The 14,426-nt window shown below is 43.4% G+C and overlaps 1 protein-coding gene across 2 annotated transcripts in view; it reads right to left on the bottom strand.

The window, feature by feature from the left end:
* The window catches only part of setd2 (SET domain containing 2, histone lysine methyltransferase), a 70,277-nt gene that overhangs the window by 2,690 nt on the left and 53,161 nt on the right, over positions 1-14,426 (bottom strand). For both annotated transcript variants that reach the window (XM_060921744.1, XM_060921745.1), the window contains exons 16-21: positions 13,614-14,388; positions 12,018-12,143; positions 11,572-11,708; positions 2,253-2,364; positions 1,557-1,631; positions 1,348-1,449 (exon numbers count right to left, since the gene is read on the bottom strand). In XM_060921744.1, coding sequence (XP_060777727.1) covers positions 1,348-1,449; positions 1,557-1,631; positions 2,253-2,364; positions 11,572-11,708; positions 12,018-12,143; positions 13,614-14,388 — 1,327 coding nt within the window. The remainder of the gene's footprint in view (positions 1-1,347; positions 1,450-1,556; positions 1,632-2,252; positions 2,365-11,571; positions 11,709-12,017; positions 12,144-13,613; positions 14,389-14,426) is intronic.

Here is a 14,426-nt window from a genome sequence, read left to right as displayed (position 1 = left end):
TACTGTCTACAAGACGAAACAGGATGCTGTGAACTTACGACACATCCGGTCACAATGTCTGTAAATTCAGTGAATTACAGACTTTTGCTTATCCCGTCCGAATGCGCCACACAATAACACAGAGGTGCGGGGGTAATTGCGAATTACCAGAGGTCCATAGGTAATAGAATCGTACTAATGGTGTAACCTTACACTGTGACCATGTGTACCAGCTGCAAGGTGTGGACTTCATCTATAAATAGTGTGCAAACTCTGTGTACAAACCATACAATGCAAAATGCAGGTTGTGTCAAAATAATTGCTCGGATTGATGTGTATATTTACACATAGCTTTGACCATAAACACAGCACCTGGCTATGAAAAACAAGCGTTCCTGATCCAACATATTCCACTTGTGGCTTTTACATACATGTTTGTCTAATAACTGGTTTTAAACTGGAGAAAAAAAAAGAAAAAAAAACTTTACTGATAATTTCCTAGGATTTTCCAATGCACCCGATGTTATTGTGCATATAGTGTCTGTGACAGAAACAGGAAGGAAAAAAAAAAAAAAAAAAGTACAACCTTTAGCCATTGGCTGGCATTTCCCAATTATTCTATAAAACAGGAAATGGTTATATGGCCCAAATATGTTTTGATAGGTATATCAATAAGGGCTAAATGTAGAATGTGATCTAAAACCATGAAATAATTTTTTTAAAAATTATTTACACATATTGTATTAAGAACATTCAAATGATAGCCCATTTCAAATCATTTAAATTTGTTCTGATCCCCTAGAACACATACAGTGTACTTATCATGAATGAAAAGTATTGTTTTTTTTTTCTTATTGGTTTATTTCAGACCCCCCCCACCTCAAATACCTACCCAACTCATCTCATCTCATTATCTCTAGCCGCTTTATCCTGTTCTACAGGGTCGCAGGCAAGCTGGAGCCTATCCCAGCTGACTACGGGCAAAAGGCGGGGTACACCCTGGACAAGTCACCAGGTCATCACAGGGCTGACACATAGACACAGACAACCATTCACACTCACATTCACACCTACGGTCAATTTAGAGTCACCAGTTAACCTAACCTGCATGTCTTTGGACTGTGGGGGAAACCGGAGCACCCGGAGGAAACCCATGCGGACACGGGGAGAACATGCAAACTCCGCACAGAAAGGCCCTCGCCGGCCACGGGGCTCGAACCCGGACCTTCTTGCTGTGAGGCGACAGCGCTAACCACTACACCACCGTGCCGCCCTGCCTACCTAACCAACTTAAAAAAAAAATAAAATTTTATATATAAAATATAAAAACCCACACACCCAAAAACAACCCCAAACAAAAGTCCTTACCTTCCTGGCAAGATGTTTGAAATCTTCAGTGTTGCTAATGCGGCCCAGTTTGCAGTCAGGCTTTCGGTAAGGATTAAGGCATTGTACAATAAACTGTGACATCTAGGTATACAGTGGGGGGGTGGGGGGAGAAAAAGGCAGAAAGGTAAGGAACGGAAAACATAATAGCACAAAGCATGTACTACTGTACGCATGAGTAAGTGGTATACCTCTTTGCGGAAGACCTCTTTGCTTTTCTTTGCAAGCTCACTGGAGGTGTCAGCCTCAGCTGTCTTGGTGGAGAACTGTAAACATACATCAAGGTGCCATATTTTATGACGTGTCACATTATTTCTTCATGTCAAAAATGTAAAAATATAGACAGATGGGGTCTGTGTTTAAACAGAGTTTCAAACAGCTAAAATAAAAGACTTTCTGGGAAGCAGATCTAAAACAATAAGTAGAGCCAGAAGGAGCAAACAACTTCAATCTTCACTGCACAGCGGTCTGTAAAGAACAGGGATGTGATAGATGTGGCATGACAAGCCCTCAATGGCCTTCAAAAATAATTCCTAAAGCTTTATAAAATGCTAACAAAGATGTACAGTGCAAAGTCAAACCAGTGCCTTTTTATTAAGCTTGGGGCAAAGTAAAGCAGTTAAAACATGTCTTTTTGCTTTAAAAGAAAAAAAAAAAAAAAAAGAAGTCTTGTCTCTCTGAGGATACTCTCTGGGGACAAGTCCCAGCTGTTGCCCATTACATTGTGCAGCATCTTCAATTTACCACAGGGCTCTGGAAAACCTCAAACCCTGAAGAGAACTCCAGAACAATTTACAGTCCTTTAAAAATAAAGTACTTAAAACATTTTCCTTGAGAGAAACATAAGATTTGGTACATGGTAAAGGAGAACAGGATCTAATTAATACCTTTGAGGGATTTTCATCATATGTTGGTGTCCCCAAATCCATCTCAGCCTCATGTTCCACATTGGCCTCTTCCCCAACTCCATCCCAGCTAGGAGGATCCCACTGTGTTTGCCTAAGACACAGAGTAAAGTTCATTAATGTATTTATACAAGGTATAAATCATAAGAGTATATGCAAAGTCATCTCACGAGCCTCAAAAAAGTGTTACACAGGTGCCAAAACCTGGGACTCAAAGAGAAAATGCCATCATGGAGTCTGTGCCAGTCGCAGAGATCCTCCAGACCTTCATCAGCATCCACCAAACCCAACATCAGACCCTTGTCACCCTGAGGGAAGAACAGGAGCAGTGCCTCTCGGCTCAGCCCCAGTCCCAGGTGGAGGACCAGCAGGTGATCTGGGGCCTGGTCCAGCCACTGGGTACTCCACCTGCCGTTCCCATGGAAGCTGTGGCTCCAGCCTATGTCATTTTGCTTATGATAGGTCCGCAGGATGACCTTGAGGACTTTGTAGAACTGTGCTCATTGCCAATCTGTCTATTGCTGCTCCTGTCAGGGGAAGCCTAGCTCGCAGCTCAACAAACTCCCAGCCTCCAACCTGCTGGAATATTCAGACCTGAAGCGAGCCATACTGCAATGGGTCGCCCCCCCCAATCACCATTGCCAGCGCTTTCGCGCATTGGTCTTCAGGGAGGGCGACTTTTGCCCAAGGCACCAATCACCAGTGGCTGCGGAGAGAAGAGTGCAACACTGATGACCTCATCAACCAGTTGCCAGCAAGAGCAGCCTGGGTCAACTGCCACTACACAGCATTTGCAGAGGAGGCAGTCTGGCTTATTAGAGGATCATTTGGTGGTGTTTTTCTCTCTCCCTTTTTTTTTTTTTTTTACACTTTGGTCTCTTCTCGCCCCTCCCCTATTCGGCCAATTCTACCGAAGTCCACCAGTGCCCCTCCCCATGTTTCCTCACCGCCCCTTGTGCCAATGCTGCCACCAACTCTCTCTTGCTCTCTCACTCCCTCCCTCCCCACAGGTGGAATCACCCATGCTCACCAAAACCAAGACAAAGCCCCAGCAGATCTGTAAGCATGGCAGGAAAGCTGGGCATTTCTGGGATCAGCATCACCTTTAGGAGGCAGTGATTCTGATCCGCATTCCTGGTGCACCTCGGGCTTCACCAGATTGAGCTGGAGCATACAGAGCAGCAGTGAGTATTCAAGGGGGTACATCAGGACTTGGTGGACTCAGGCTGCAATCAGACCACAATTCATCAAAGCCTGATTCAACACCAGTCATTGGGTGGCACAAGTGGTGAAGGTGAGGTGTAGACAGGGATGTTCATGAATACCTGCTGGTACTCGACCCTATCCAATTTAGGGGCAAAAAGCATAGTGTGGAGACCGTGGTTAGTCCTTGCCTCACCCATCCACTAAGCTTGGGGACAAATTGGCTGGGGTTTAAAGTTTTAGGAAAGCATTTATTTGTGGATGGGTCCTGTTGCAATGAAACTTGAGGGGATTCCACTGCAGTGTTATCTGGGGAAGCCATCCCAGGACCTTCTGCGTCAGCTCCATGTCAGGAAAACGGAGGATAAGGAGTGCTCTGCCCCACCACTCTTTAAAGGGATTTCCTGTTGGAGCAATCGCAAGACGAAGCCCGAGACACGCTTTTGACCAAGTGAGAGTAACTGATGGTCAAAAACCGCCAGCTGAACATTGCAATCTACTACCTGCATTTTTTAGTTATTAAAAGATAGTGTTCTGCACCACTCAATATAACCTCAAACAGGAGAGGAAATGACCCAGCTGCTGGTCCCAAAGAGCCGTAAGAAACTTATTTCACGTGGCTTGTCATAAGCCTATGGCAAGGCATTTAGGTCAGGATAAGATACTGAACCACCTCATGACCTGCTTCTATTGGCTGGGCATTCACAGTGATGTTCATAGGTGGTGCACGGCGTGTTGCAAACATCAGCTGGGGAATCTGCCGGTCACCGAAAAGAAGCAGCAGCAGCTGCCTTTGCCACGCATACACTCAAGCACACAGAGGAATTCCTCCTCTGAATTTAGCCCGTCTGAAACAGTGAAAACACACACGTGCGAGCAATGAGCACACACACACCCAGAGCAGTGGGCAGCTATGCTACAGCACCCGGTGAGCAGTTGGGGGTTAGGTGCCTGAGGGCACTTCAACCCAACCTCAGACCATGGCTGCCCCATGTTAACCTAACTGCATGTCTTTGAACTGTGGGGGAAACTGGAGCACCTGGAGGAAACCCATGCAGACACGAGGAGAATGTGCAAACTGCACACAGAAAGGCCCTCGTCGGCTGCTGGGCTTGAACCCAGAACCTTCTTGCTGTGAGGAGACCGTGCTAACCAGTACACCACCATGCTGCCCAGTGCCATAGATTAAGATCCCTTCCAAAAAAATTGGTATGGATCTCGTTGAGCCATTGGACTGATCTGCAGGAGGGAACTGCTTCATGTTAATCTTGGTGGACTATGCAATGCGATAACCAGAAGCAGTGCCTCTATACAACATTTCCATGCAGCGTTACAGAAGCGCTCTTCCACGTTATCTCCCAAGTCAGGATTTCAAGAGAGATCCTAACTATCAAAGCACAATATTCCTGTCGTGCACATGTCGCGGACGATATGAATTGTTGGGTACTAAATCGATTTGTACCAGTGTTTACCATCCACAAACTGACAGCCTCGTCAAACAGTTTAATTGAACACTTAAAAATGATTCAGAAGTTAATACAGGATGAAACCAGAAATTGGGACAAACGGCCCCTCTTATTTACAGTACCAGAGGTCCTGCAAGTCCCCATAGGGTTCTTCCCATTTGATTTATTGTATGGTTGCAAGTCTCATGGTGTCTTGGACATCATTAGGGAAAATTGGGGGGGGGGGAAGAAAAAAAAAAAAAGACCTACTAGTAAAAGCGAAATTCAGCATGTTCTTGACCCGAGAGCAAAACTCCACACAGTGAGTCACCTAACCCAGGAGAATTTGCTCCAGGCCCAAGAATGACAATCCTAACTATATAACAGGGACTCGGCTACAGGAATTTACACCATGAGATCAAGTGCTTAATTTACTACCCACATCACTCCCTATTACTACTTGCTAGGATGCCCCTTCACTCTCCGTTCCAACCCTGCCCCGCTCCAGTGGCTCCACCGCACAGATTACTCGTTGGTATCTGGCTCTTCAACCCTTTAAGCTTGAGGTGGTCCACAGGCCAGGGGCACAGATTGTGGTGGTGGTGGGGGTGTCAGCTGCAAGCTGGATGGCTCCCCAGCCTGAGTCAGGCAGCAAGAGCATGATTGAGCGTTAGCTGTGGGCGGCAAGGAGTCAGGAAGAACCAGCAGGTAACGCATAATGAGTTTCACCCGTGTATGATTACTGGCAATTTGTACGTGTTTGTCTCTTGTGTCCTTGCAGAAAGAAGCCAGTAACCAGACAGAGAGCGCTGAGCAACCCAGCACCATATGCACCAAGTTGCTGGAAAAGCAAAAGTAAGTAGTGAATAAATGCACCTTGTGCTGTTGCAAGTCTGTCTCCCAGTCCCTCATTTGCCAAGCCTCAAGTGTTACACCTACATGATGATTGTTACCCTCACTGCTTTTAAAAGATTTTTTTTTTAATTTTCATATTTACATTTTCAAAGGCCAAAAAAAAAAAATCCACTTTTGAATGTCTAAGGTCTTGTGATCCACTCAATGCATAATCTTGCAAGCCAGCCTCTTAACATTAGTCAATAACCCCATCAAACATGTAAATGTATCACGTTAATTCACAACTGGCTGCTCCAAAGTAAACTCTAATAAACTAAATAACTAATCAAATATTTACGATTCTGTGAACATTTGTCTGTACATCTGCGCATCTGAGATTATCCTTAGCATGGTATCTCAGGAACTAGTGGTTGAATGTTTGCAGAATTTATTGGAATTATCCAATAAATAACAATCATCATCATAACTTGCAGATGAACCGATTAGATTTTTGAAGTCCAAAATAATGTCAACGTTGGCGTGCATCAAGGATCCGTCCTCAGTCCATTTCTTTTTGTCATCGTACCGGAAGCCTTATCCCGTGATTTAACCGGTGCACCTTGGGAGTTACTCTATGCTGACGACCTGGTGATCGCTGCTGAGTCCCTTGATGAGCTCACTGATAAGTTTCTTCTGTGGAAAAGTGGCTTGGAGTCCAGAGGACGGAGAGTCAATATGAAGAAAACAAAAGGTGATGATATCCGGCCCTAACCTTAACACCTTGAGGGACTCTGGTAAATATCCCTGTGGCATCTGCAGGAAAGGTGTTGGCCGTAACTCCATCTTCTGTAATGATTGGAAGCACTGGGTACACAAGAAATGCACAAACATACGTGGTAGGCTATCTGCTGTTCCCAAATTCAGATGTGACCGTTGCCTTGGTCTCGCACGTCCCATTGTCGGCAAGCAATGTAATCAGGTGGCTATTGGCACTCATGAGCTTGACACTGACTCTTTCTGTTACCTTGGTGACAACCTATGTGCTGGCAGTGGCTGTGAGCTTGCCACTATAACGCAAACTAGGTCAGCCTGGAAGAAATTCAGAGAGCTCCTGCCCCTCTTGTCATCTAGGAGTGCATCTTGGAGCATTCGTGGCAGAGTCTACAACTCCTATGTTCGTAGCGCAATGCTATATGCCTGTGAGTGCTGGCTGATTAAAAAGGAAGATCTCAGGCACCTGGAGCGTAATGAAGAGCTATGCTGCGTTGGATGTGCCACATTAAGCTGGGTGTTAAACACCAGTACTGAAGACCTTCGCCAGAAGTTGGGCCTGGCTGATCTCTTCTCAGAGATCAGATACAGGCGCCTTCGATGGTTTGGCCACGTCCATCGCAGCTCCCAAACCATCAAAGGCATCACAAACCTGCAAGTGGCTGGGAAACGGAAGAAGGGTCGACCGAGAAAGTCATGGAAGGAGTTAGTGGTTGCCGATTTGAAGGACTGGGGCCTTTTGGCCAGTGACGCTCTAGATAGAGACTATTGGAGGAGGAGGCTACAAACTCACATGCACCGTCTGACGCACTAGTAGTGTTTCAAAACAGACGTAAAAAGGATAAGAAGAAAATAACTTTCAATAGTTTCTTTATTAATTGAAGTACAAGTTAATTGTATTATTTCAGGCATGCATATTAGTAACAGGAAGGACTAGCCTTGGAGGTGACGGCAACCCCATTCTACAGGTTTTGAATTACAGAAAAAAAAACTCTAGATATGACATGTAGCCCATTATCTACAGGGCATGTGCTTTTTTTTTTTTTAAATGGGCCATTTAGATTTGTTTTAATTCATTTCAAATATATATTAGGTACTAGGTAAATAAGCGCATTACACATGCTATCTTTACAACTGACAAAATGAACACAACTGAAAGCCATTTGACCTAATATTTTTTTTTTAAATATAGTGAATGTTTAGGTGGCTCGTCTAAGAAAGTATGCTCTACCTCCAGCTTTACCATGAATTAAAGGTGGTCATAAGTTGATCTCAGTCTTTGATCAGCACATTATTTTACCAATATGATTTTGAGGCACCAATGTATTAAAACTAGCCGACATTTAAAATTACACGCTTAGTATATGTGCGATTTGTTCAGTTGGCCTTCCATTCAATGCACGGCTCGAAATTCGCGGTGGTCCGGTCGCCCGAGGCGACTTAATTTGTCATTTGGTGGGTAATTCCTGTCACTAGCCAGCCCGGCTCGCTAGTTGAAAAAAAAAATAAATAAAAAAATTTATTTTATTTATATACGTGTGTGTGTGTGTGTGTGTCTGTCTATATATTATATATATATATATATATATATATATATATATATATATATATATACACACATACATACATACACACACACACACACACACACACATATCGAAGATTCAGACACACCGTCAACTAAAGCCGCCACATATCAAGCGTGTGCCATGTCTGTGTTAATCGATGTGTTTATCGGCAGGACGGAAAATACTGAAGAATTCCGAATCATATCGTGTACGAGTCAGGCTGTCGGTTTTTTCACTACTGCGCATGCATATAACGCATCTCATTGAATATCGCGGTAATCACGTTATCAAATTCAATAGATGTGGCCACATTATCGCCCATTTAAACACGTGTTTTTGTTGTTGTTTACATCTACATCTGCCAAAGCTACGTTGCGATGTGGAATTTTCTGAAAGGCGTACAGAAAATGCCAGAGACGGGGACAAAGCGATCTCGGTCTGAAGAGGAGAAAAAGGCCGCCAATAACGCGTACGAGAAGGAGAAGCGACAAACAGCTTATAAGCAAACGTGGGAGCAGGGTAGGCCTTGGTTGCGATACGATTTTTATGGAATAATTAATTTTTTTCAAGTTGATTCCTAGTCAATACGAAGCTCCTAATGCTTTCTCTCTCATAAATGGTTAAATACAGAAAGCATGTTAGACATATTTTGGGTGCTATAGTCATGATAGTAAGCATATTTGTTTTCAACACTCATACACCAAGTTGCCAAGTTTTCAAATATATTATTATTTGTCGATATTATATTATGGTGCTCTGTGTTGTTCTCATTTATGGCCTTAACAACAGTATCAAAATACTCGGGTCTTGAAATAAATGCACATTAGTCATGAACAATGGTAACTACTCTCTTTTGTGTTATTTTTTACAGAAGTAAAATTCATACATGAACAAATTTTGGCTAGTTGATTTTCTGTTTGGCGAGTTACTTTGGAAGGTAACTAGTCCGGCTGGCTGGTGAAAAAAAAATATATGAATTTCTAGGCCTGCAATGTAGTCTGGAATAATAGCATTGGAGACCACAAGGTGGCGATATAAAATCTAAAGGCCTTGTATGGTTGTTACTAAGGGTGTTTCTCAATTTCAAGGTTGTTTCCTTGGTAGCACAGGTCCTCCCAAGTCAGATTCTTCAGAGGCTAGGCAAGACTCCTTCCGAACAGTCTGAGAACACATAATGGAACAGTCTAGGGAGTGTGTAGCATCTTTTGTTGAGTTACTGGCAGCTTGCAATCTTTGTACATTACTGCCATCAGCAGGACTGAGGTGTAAATACTTTATGGGTGATTTAAGAATGCAGAGGATCCACACATGCATCCTTGAAAAATTTTCTGATAGAAGGACGTGGTCCTTGATAGAACTTAAAGGACACTGTTCTTCGGTGGTATTCGATGACCTGGCATCTTTGAAACACAGCCATTAAAAGAATGCACCCTTGATAATGAGAAACGCCATTAAGTTACGGGTTGTTTTACAATCAGAGTACGCAAGCTAAAAATCACATTTAACACTTATCTTCAATATCAAAAGGCTTGACTAAATAAACTTGGTTGTTTATTGTAGCCCTGTGATAGCTCCATTTACCATACAAAAAAAAAAATTTGGTGATAACGTTATTTTTGGTGAATGTATGGCAATACAGGTCATATTTAGCAAAATTACTCGTCTCATTTAGAAAAAGTGCTTTTTTGACCACAGGTAGCTCCAAAAGGGATGCACTTACATCATTCTTTATACCATAAAACACATTTGGTTCCATATCATTGGAAACATGGTTAAGTTTTAATGTTGAATGCCAGTAAGTTTTCAGACTATTTTGATCAAATTAGTATGTAATCGTGTCAAAAAAATATCCTCTCCGAGACAGCTAATTTTTCAATATAAAATAACATATCTAAAATGATTATTTTCATCCTAAAATGTGGTCAAGATATTGGGACATAAATATTAGAGACAACTAACACAAAGCTTACAGCCTTATATTTAAAAGCACTATGGAAGTAGTGGATTCTGAATTGTCAAAAAAAAAAAAAAAAGTCCTCTCCGAGAATCACTTCATTTGTTTCTCCCAGCCCTGCTTAAAGCTACACTTAATCTTGTTATAATACAAACTATTACACATGCCTATGTTCATATGTGTATTAATTTCCAAAAGTGCAGATTTAATAGTTTTTTTTTTTTTTTTAATTTTGGACCCCTGTGACACAAACTTTGTACCCTGATTGTAAAACAACCCTTACCTTGCTTACCTCTTGAATGCAGGCTAATATGACTCCATCTAGGGGTGCTTCCTTATACGACACTGAATACAGATAATTAAGCTTGGATAATTAAGGTTTCGTCAAATTACCTACCCCTGTTTATTTCTATCTGAAAAATGCTGATATCAATAAGCCTGCTGCCAGTACAGAACACAGAGCAAGATACAAGCAACATACGACCTCTGAAAGAGAGCTATTTGGGCCATTTAGTGTGTATTCAGACCAGGATAGTTCGATAGTTCACTTGCTTTGGTCCGAACCAAATGTTTTTTTTATTTTGGTGCAGTTCGCTTTCACACTGTACATTTTAGTAAGCGGAACAAAATCTGTCAACAAAGCCACGCGCCCTGAGGTTGTTCAGCTATTGGTCAGAGACGACACGCGCACAAAGCGTCAAGTTCAAAAGTAGTCATGGAGGCTTTCCGTGCTGTTATTCTTTTTAATGTCATCAAAGCTATGTGTTTTTTCCAGTTTTTACTGTTTTCACAATTGTGCGATCACTATGCTGTTGTACAAGTAATTTATCAACGACGACGACAAAGGGCAAGGCGGCTACGGAGGATAGCGCTGATGAGCGCACATCATGTTGTGACAGTTCTGGCTCTTCACGCAATAGATGAATTTCTTTTTTGCGTCGCTAGTACCGCCACTTTTTGAAAGAATGTCCCTGATTTTAATGTAGGTCTGACGGAGTTTCTTCACTTTTAGCCGACATTGTTCTGGGGAGCGCGTGAACCCCTTCTTCATTTTCTCACTGAATACAGCAAACACGTCGGCATTTTTGTGTGTTCTCTCCAAAAGCTCAGATATGTGGACATCTGCCCATATATCCACAAGGGTACGCGTTTCTTCCTCGGCCCACGTTTGCCCCCTACTCATTTTTTGTACTCGCCTACCACTGGTGACTGAACGACCCTTGACAACCGAAACAGTGTTTGCACTTTGCGGTGGAGTGTCAAGACTCTGTTTCCCATAATGCTCGACAAACGACGGAAGCTCCCGAGGTACAAAAAAAGCAAAACTGTCAGATTAGGTCCGGTCTGTTTTCACACCTCCAAAAGATCCGCACCAGGGTTCCTTTGGTCTGGACCGAGTCCGACCTTGCAGCTTGGTCTCGGTCCACTTGTTCGGACCAAGGGAAATTTGGTTCGTTTGGTCCGGACCAAACAACGTAGGTGTGAATACGCCCTTAGAGTAGTATCTCAGTAGTGGAATTTTTTACCTGGTGACTATGTGATAGTAGTAGATCTTGCCCTCAGGATCCCGTGCTACCTTCCAGCTGGGAGGCAGGACAATGGTTTTAGGTTTGGGAGGTGAAGGAGGAGGTAGGTCCATGATGTTGTTGGGTACAATCATTTCCTGCAGACAAAGAAGTGGCGTTACAATACTTGAATTTAACCTAAATGACTATTAGACAGACCTTCTGAAATCGCTGAATTTTAAGTCCTTAACAGTGACCAAAGGCTTCTAATTGAAAATATCAACATCAATAAATTCCTAGAGCAAAGTCAGCAAGGAAACATCTAAATACCACTTTCAATAAATAAAAAAAAAAAAAAGTCATGTTGTAACTCCTAGAAGATTCTGTTGATGTGTGGATAAATAAATATGTATGCAGAGGTCCAACAGCCCCCTCTTGTGGTGTCCTGATCGACCTTCATTACCTACCTGCTGTACAGTTTGAGATGTGACTATGGTGGTAACTGTGCCGCCTTGCTGGACCACCACTCCCTGCTGGTGACCAGCGTAGACTTGTTGCCCATGTAGGTAACCAGTGGCTGGCTCAGTGTACGTCTACATTGGCATAAGACAATTGGCAAAAAGACAAGGAGGACATTTAAAGGGCTGATGACATGAACATGACTCGATGCAATTTCTTAAATAAACCATACAACATGGCAAACATGTTAGATTTCTGTTATAATTACGTGAAAAGAAGCTGTTGTTATGCGAATATCCAACTTTTAATTGTACAGCGCAAGAAAACTGGGTCCGTGGCTCGCGGCCATGTTGTGATGTCAGCGGAAGAACACGCTGCGGTTCACTGGCTGTTCTACTCTGGTTCTACTCAATGGAAATGGCGCATGAAAACGCCGGTGAACTCTCTAGTGCTAGCTCTTCCTCTTCTGGGAGTCTAGAATTGTGTTGATCTCTTCCAAATAGAATCTATGATAGCCTACCCTCTTTACCCTTTACCTCTCGTTGCTAGGCGGCAGTTACATGAAAGCCGCAAGCTTTCACAAGCAAATACATGACTGATATCACGCCGACTTTATGATTACATTTATGATTATCATGTAGAATCTATAGCTCTACGTACCTTTATCTTATGTCGTTTCACAACACATGTTCTGACAGGAGGACTGTCTTTGGATCCGGCATAGCTACTAGTAGACCCCCTCCGGAACACTGGCAACAGATACTGCTGATGTTTTCCAGCCCAAAATATGTTCAAAACCCACCAAAATGCACTTGAAACCGCCCAACTGGGCAGGAAACCTCCCAATCTGGCAACACTGTGTAGGCACTGCTGATGGTAGTAACACATGTTTGTGCTGAACTGAACACCCAAGAGATTCTTTTAAGCTGGGAAGGGTGTCAAAACAATCCAAATCGAAGTGTTCAGCGCACAGGACGGATGTTGGTGAGGGCTCCCACTTGTCACGAGAGCGCCTGACTTGCTTCACCCACTTCGCATGCAGCTCAGGATCTCTGGGAAACTTGAATAAACTTACCCCATCCTTGTGGGTTTTGGAGCAAAAGCCGGCAACACAACGCGAAGACATAATAACTATTTATATATATATATATATATATATATATATATATATATATATATATATATATATATATATATATATAAATAAATGTATAATAATAATGACAAACTGAACACCTGTCGCATCAACAACAAACTGGTAAGTTAGGAGGAAGGTTCTTTCGCTGACATCATAAAGCTCCTCCTCCTCCTCCGTCTCCTGGGTGCTGCAGCCCCGTCAAATTTGCCCAAATAGCCGCGTTTATCATAACTTGTAAAATAGGCACCTTCGTGAATTAATATATGGATCATCGGGAATTACTTTTTATGTTATAAAACATCGCCAAAGATGTCAAAAACGTGTCATCAGCACTTTAACTTATCACTCTTGTACAGGAAAGTCCATTTTCTCAAATCTGCTAGGGCAATTTCTAGTTATATTTACATCAGGACTTCCTGACTTGATAAGGTATGTGCGCGTGTTAGTTGTGTGTCAAGTTTCCTACCTGAATGACAGGAGTGCTGGTCTGTGGGTAACCTGCAGGAATGCTGTATATTGTCTGGCATGGCTGGCCTTGGTAATAGATGGCAGTTTGTGGCTGAGCTGTGTTTGAGTACTGCTGAGCAGGCTGCACAGTCACTGCCTGTTGTGTACTGGGATCCCAAAGTGTTGCATAGCCCTGCTGGCTCTGTACTTGGGCGCCAGCCGTCTGAGTAGGAACCGACAGGACAGCGACGCCAGGGTCCTGAGCTGGTGCGGCTGGCTGGACAAACTGTTGTGGCTGGGCAGAAGATGCCAGCTCCAGTGTAGCAGGCACATGTGCCAGACTTGTAGCTGAGCTGGCCTGAGTGGTGCTGGGGGACTGAGCTGCCAGAGTCAGGTCAGTAATGAGCGGCTGAGTAGCCTGATCAAAGGAAACCGTACCTGGAGTCACACACATAGGCTCCATGGGTGGTGTAGGTAATAGCACCTTGCCCGCATTGGGGTTAGACGGGTCCACATATGTCTGAATAGGGTAGCCAGGTGGATAGGTCATGAAGCCTGGGCTTGAGGGATACACAAGAGGATTGAATGCTAGTCTCTGTAGCTGCTGCTGCTGCTGTTGTTGCTGCTGCTGCTGTTGCTGCTGTTGTTGTTGCTGCTGCTGTTGTTGTTGTTGTTGTTTCTGGGCTTCTCTCTGAGCCACCTCCTGCTCAAAGAGCTTCCGTCGCTCCTCTGTAGAAAGCTTGGTACGAGCCTCCTTGGTTCGAGCTTTCTTACTACTGCTGGCTGAATCGTAGCTGAAGAAAAAGCCATACAAGTCACGTTATAATTAAGG

This window comes from Neoarius graeffei, chromosome 5, assembly GCF_027579695.1.
Source record: "Neoarius graeffei isolate fNeoGra1 chromosome 5, fNeoGra1.pri, whole genome shotgun sequence".
Taxonomy (NCBI): Eukaryota; Metazoa; Chordata; class Actinopteri; order Siluriformes; family Ariidae; genus Neoarius; species Neoarius graeffei.
Note: the sequence above shows the minus strand (reverse complement) of the source record. Positions and strands in the feature narration are given on the sequence as shown.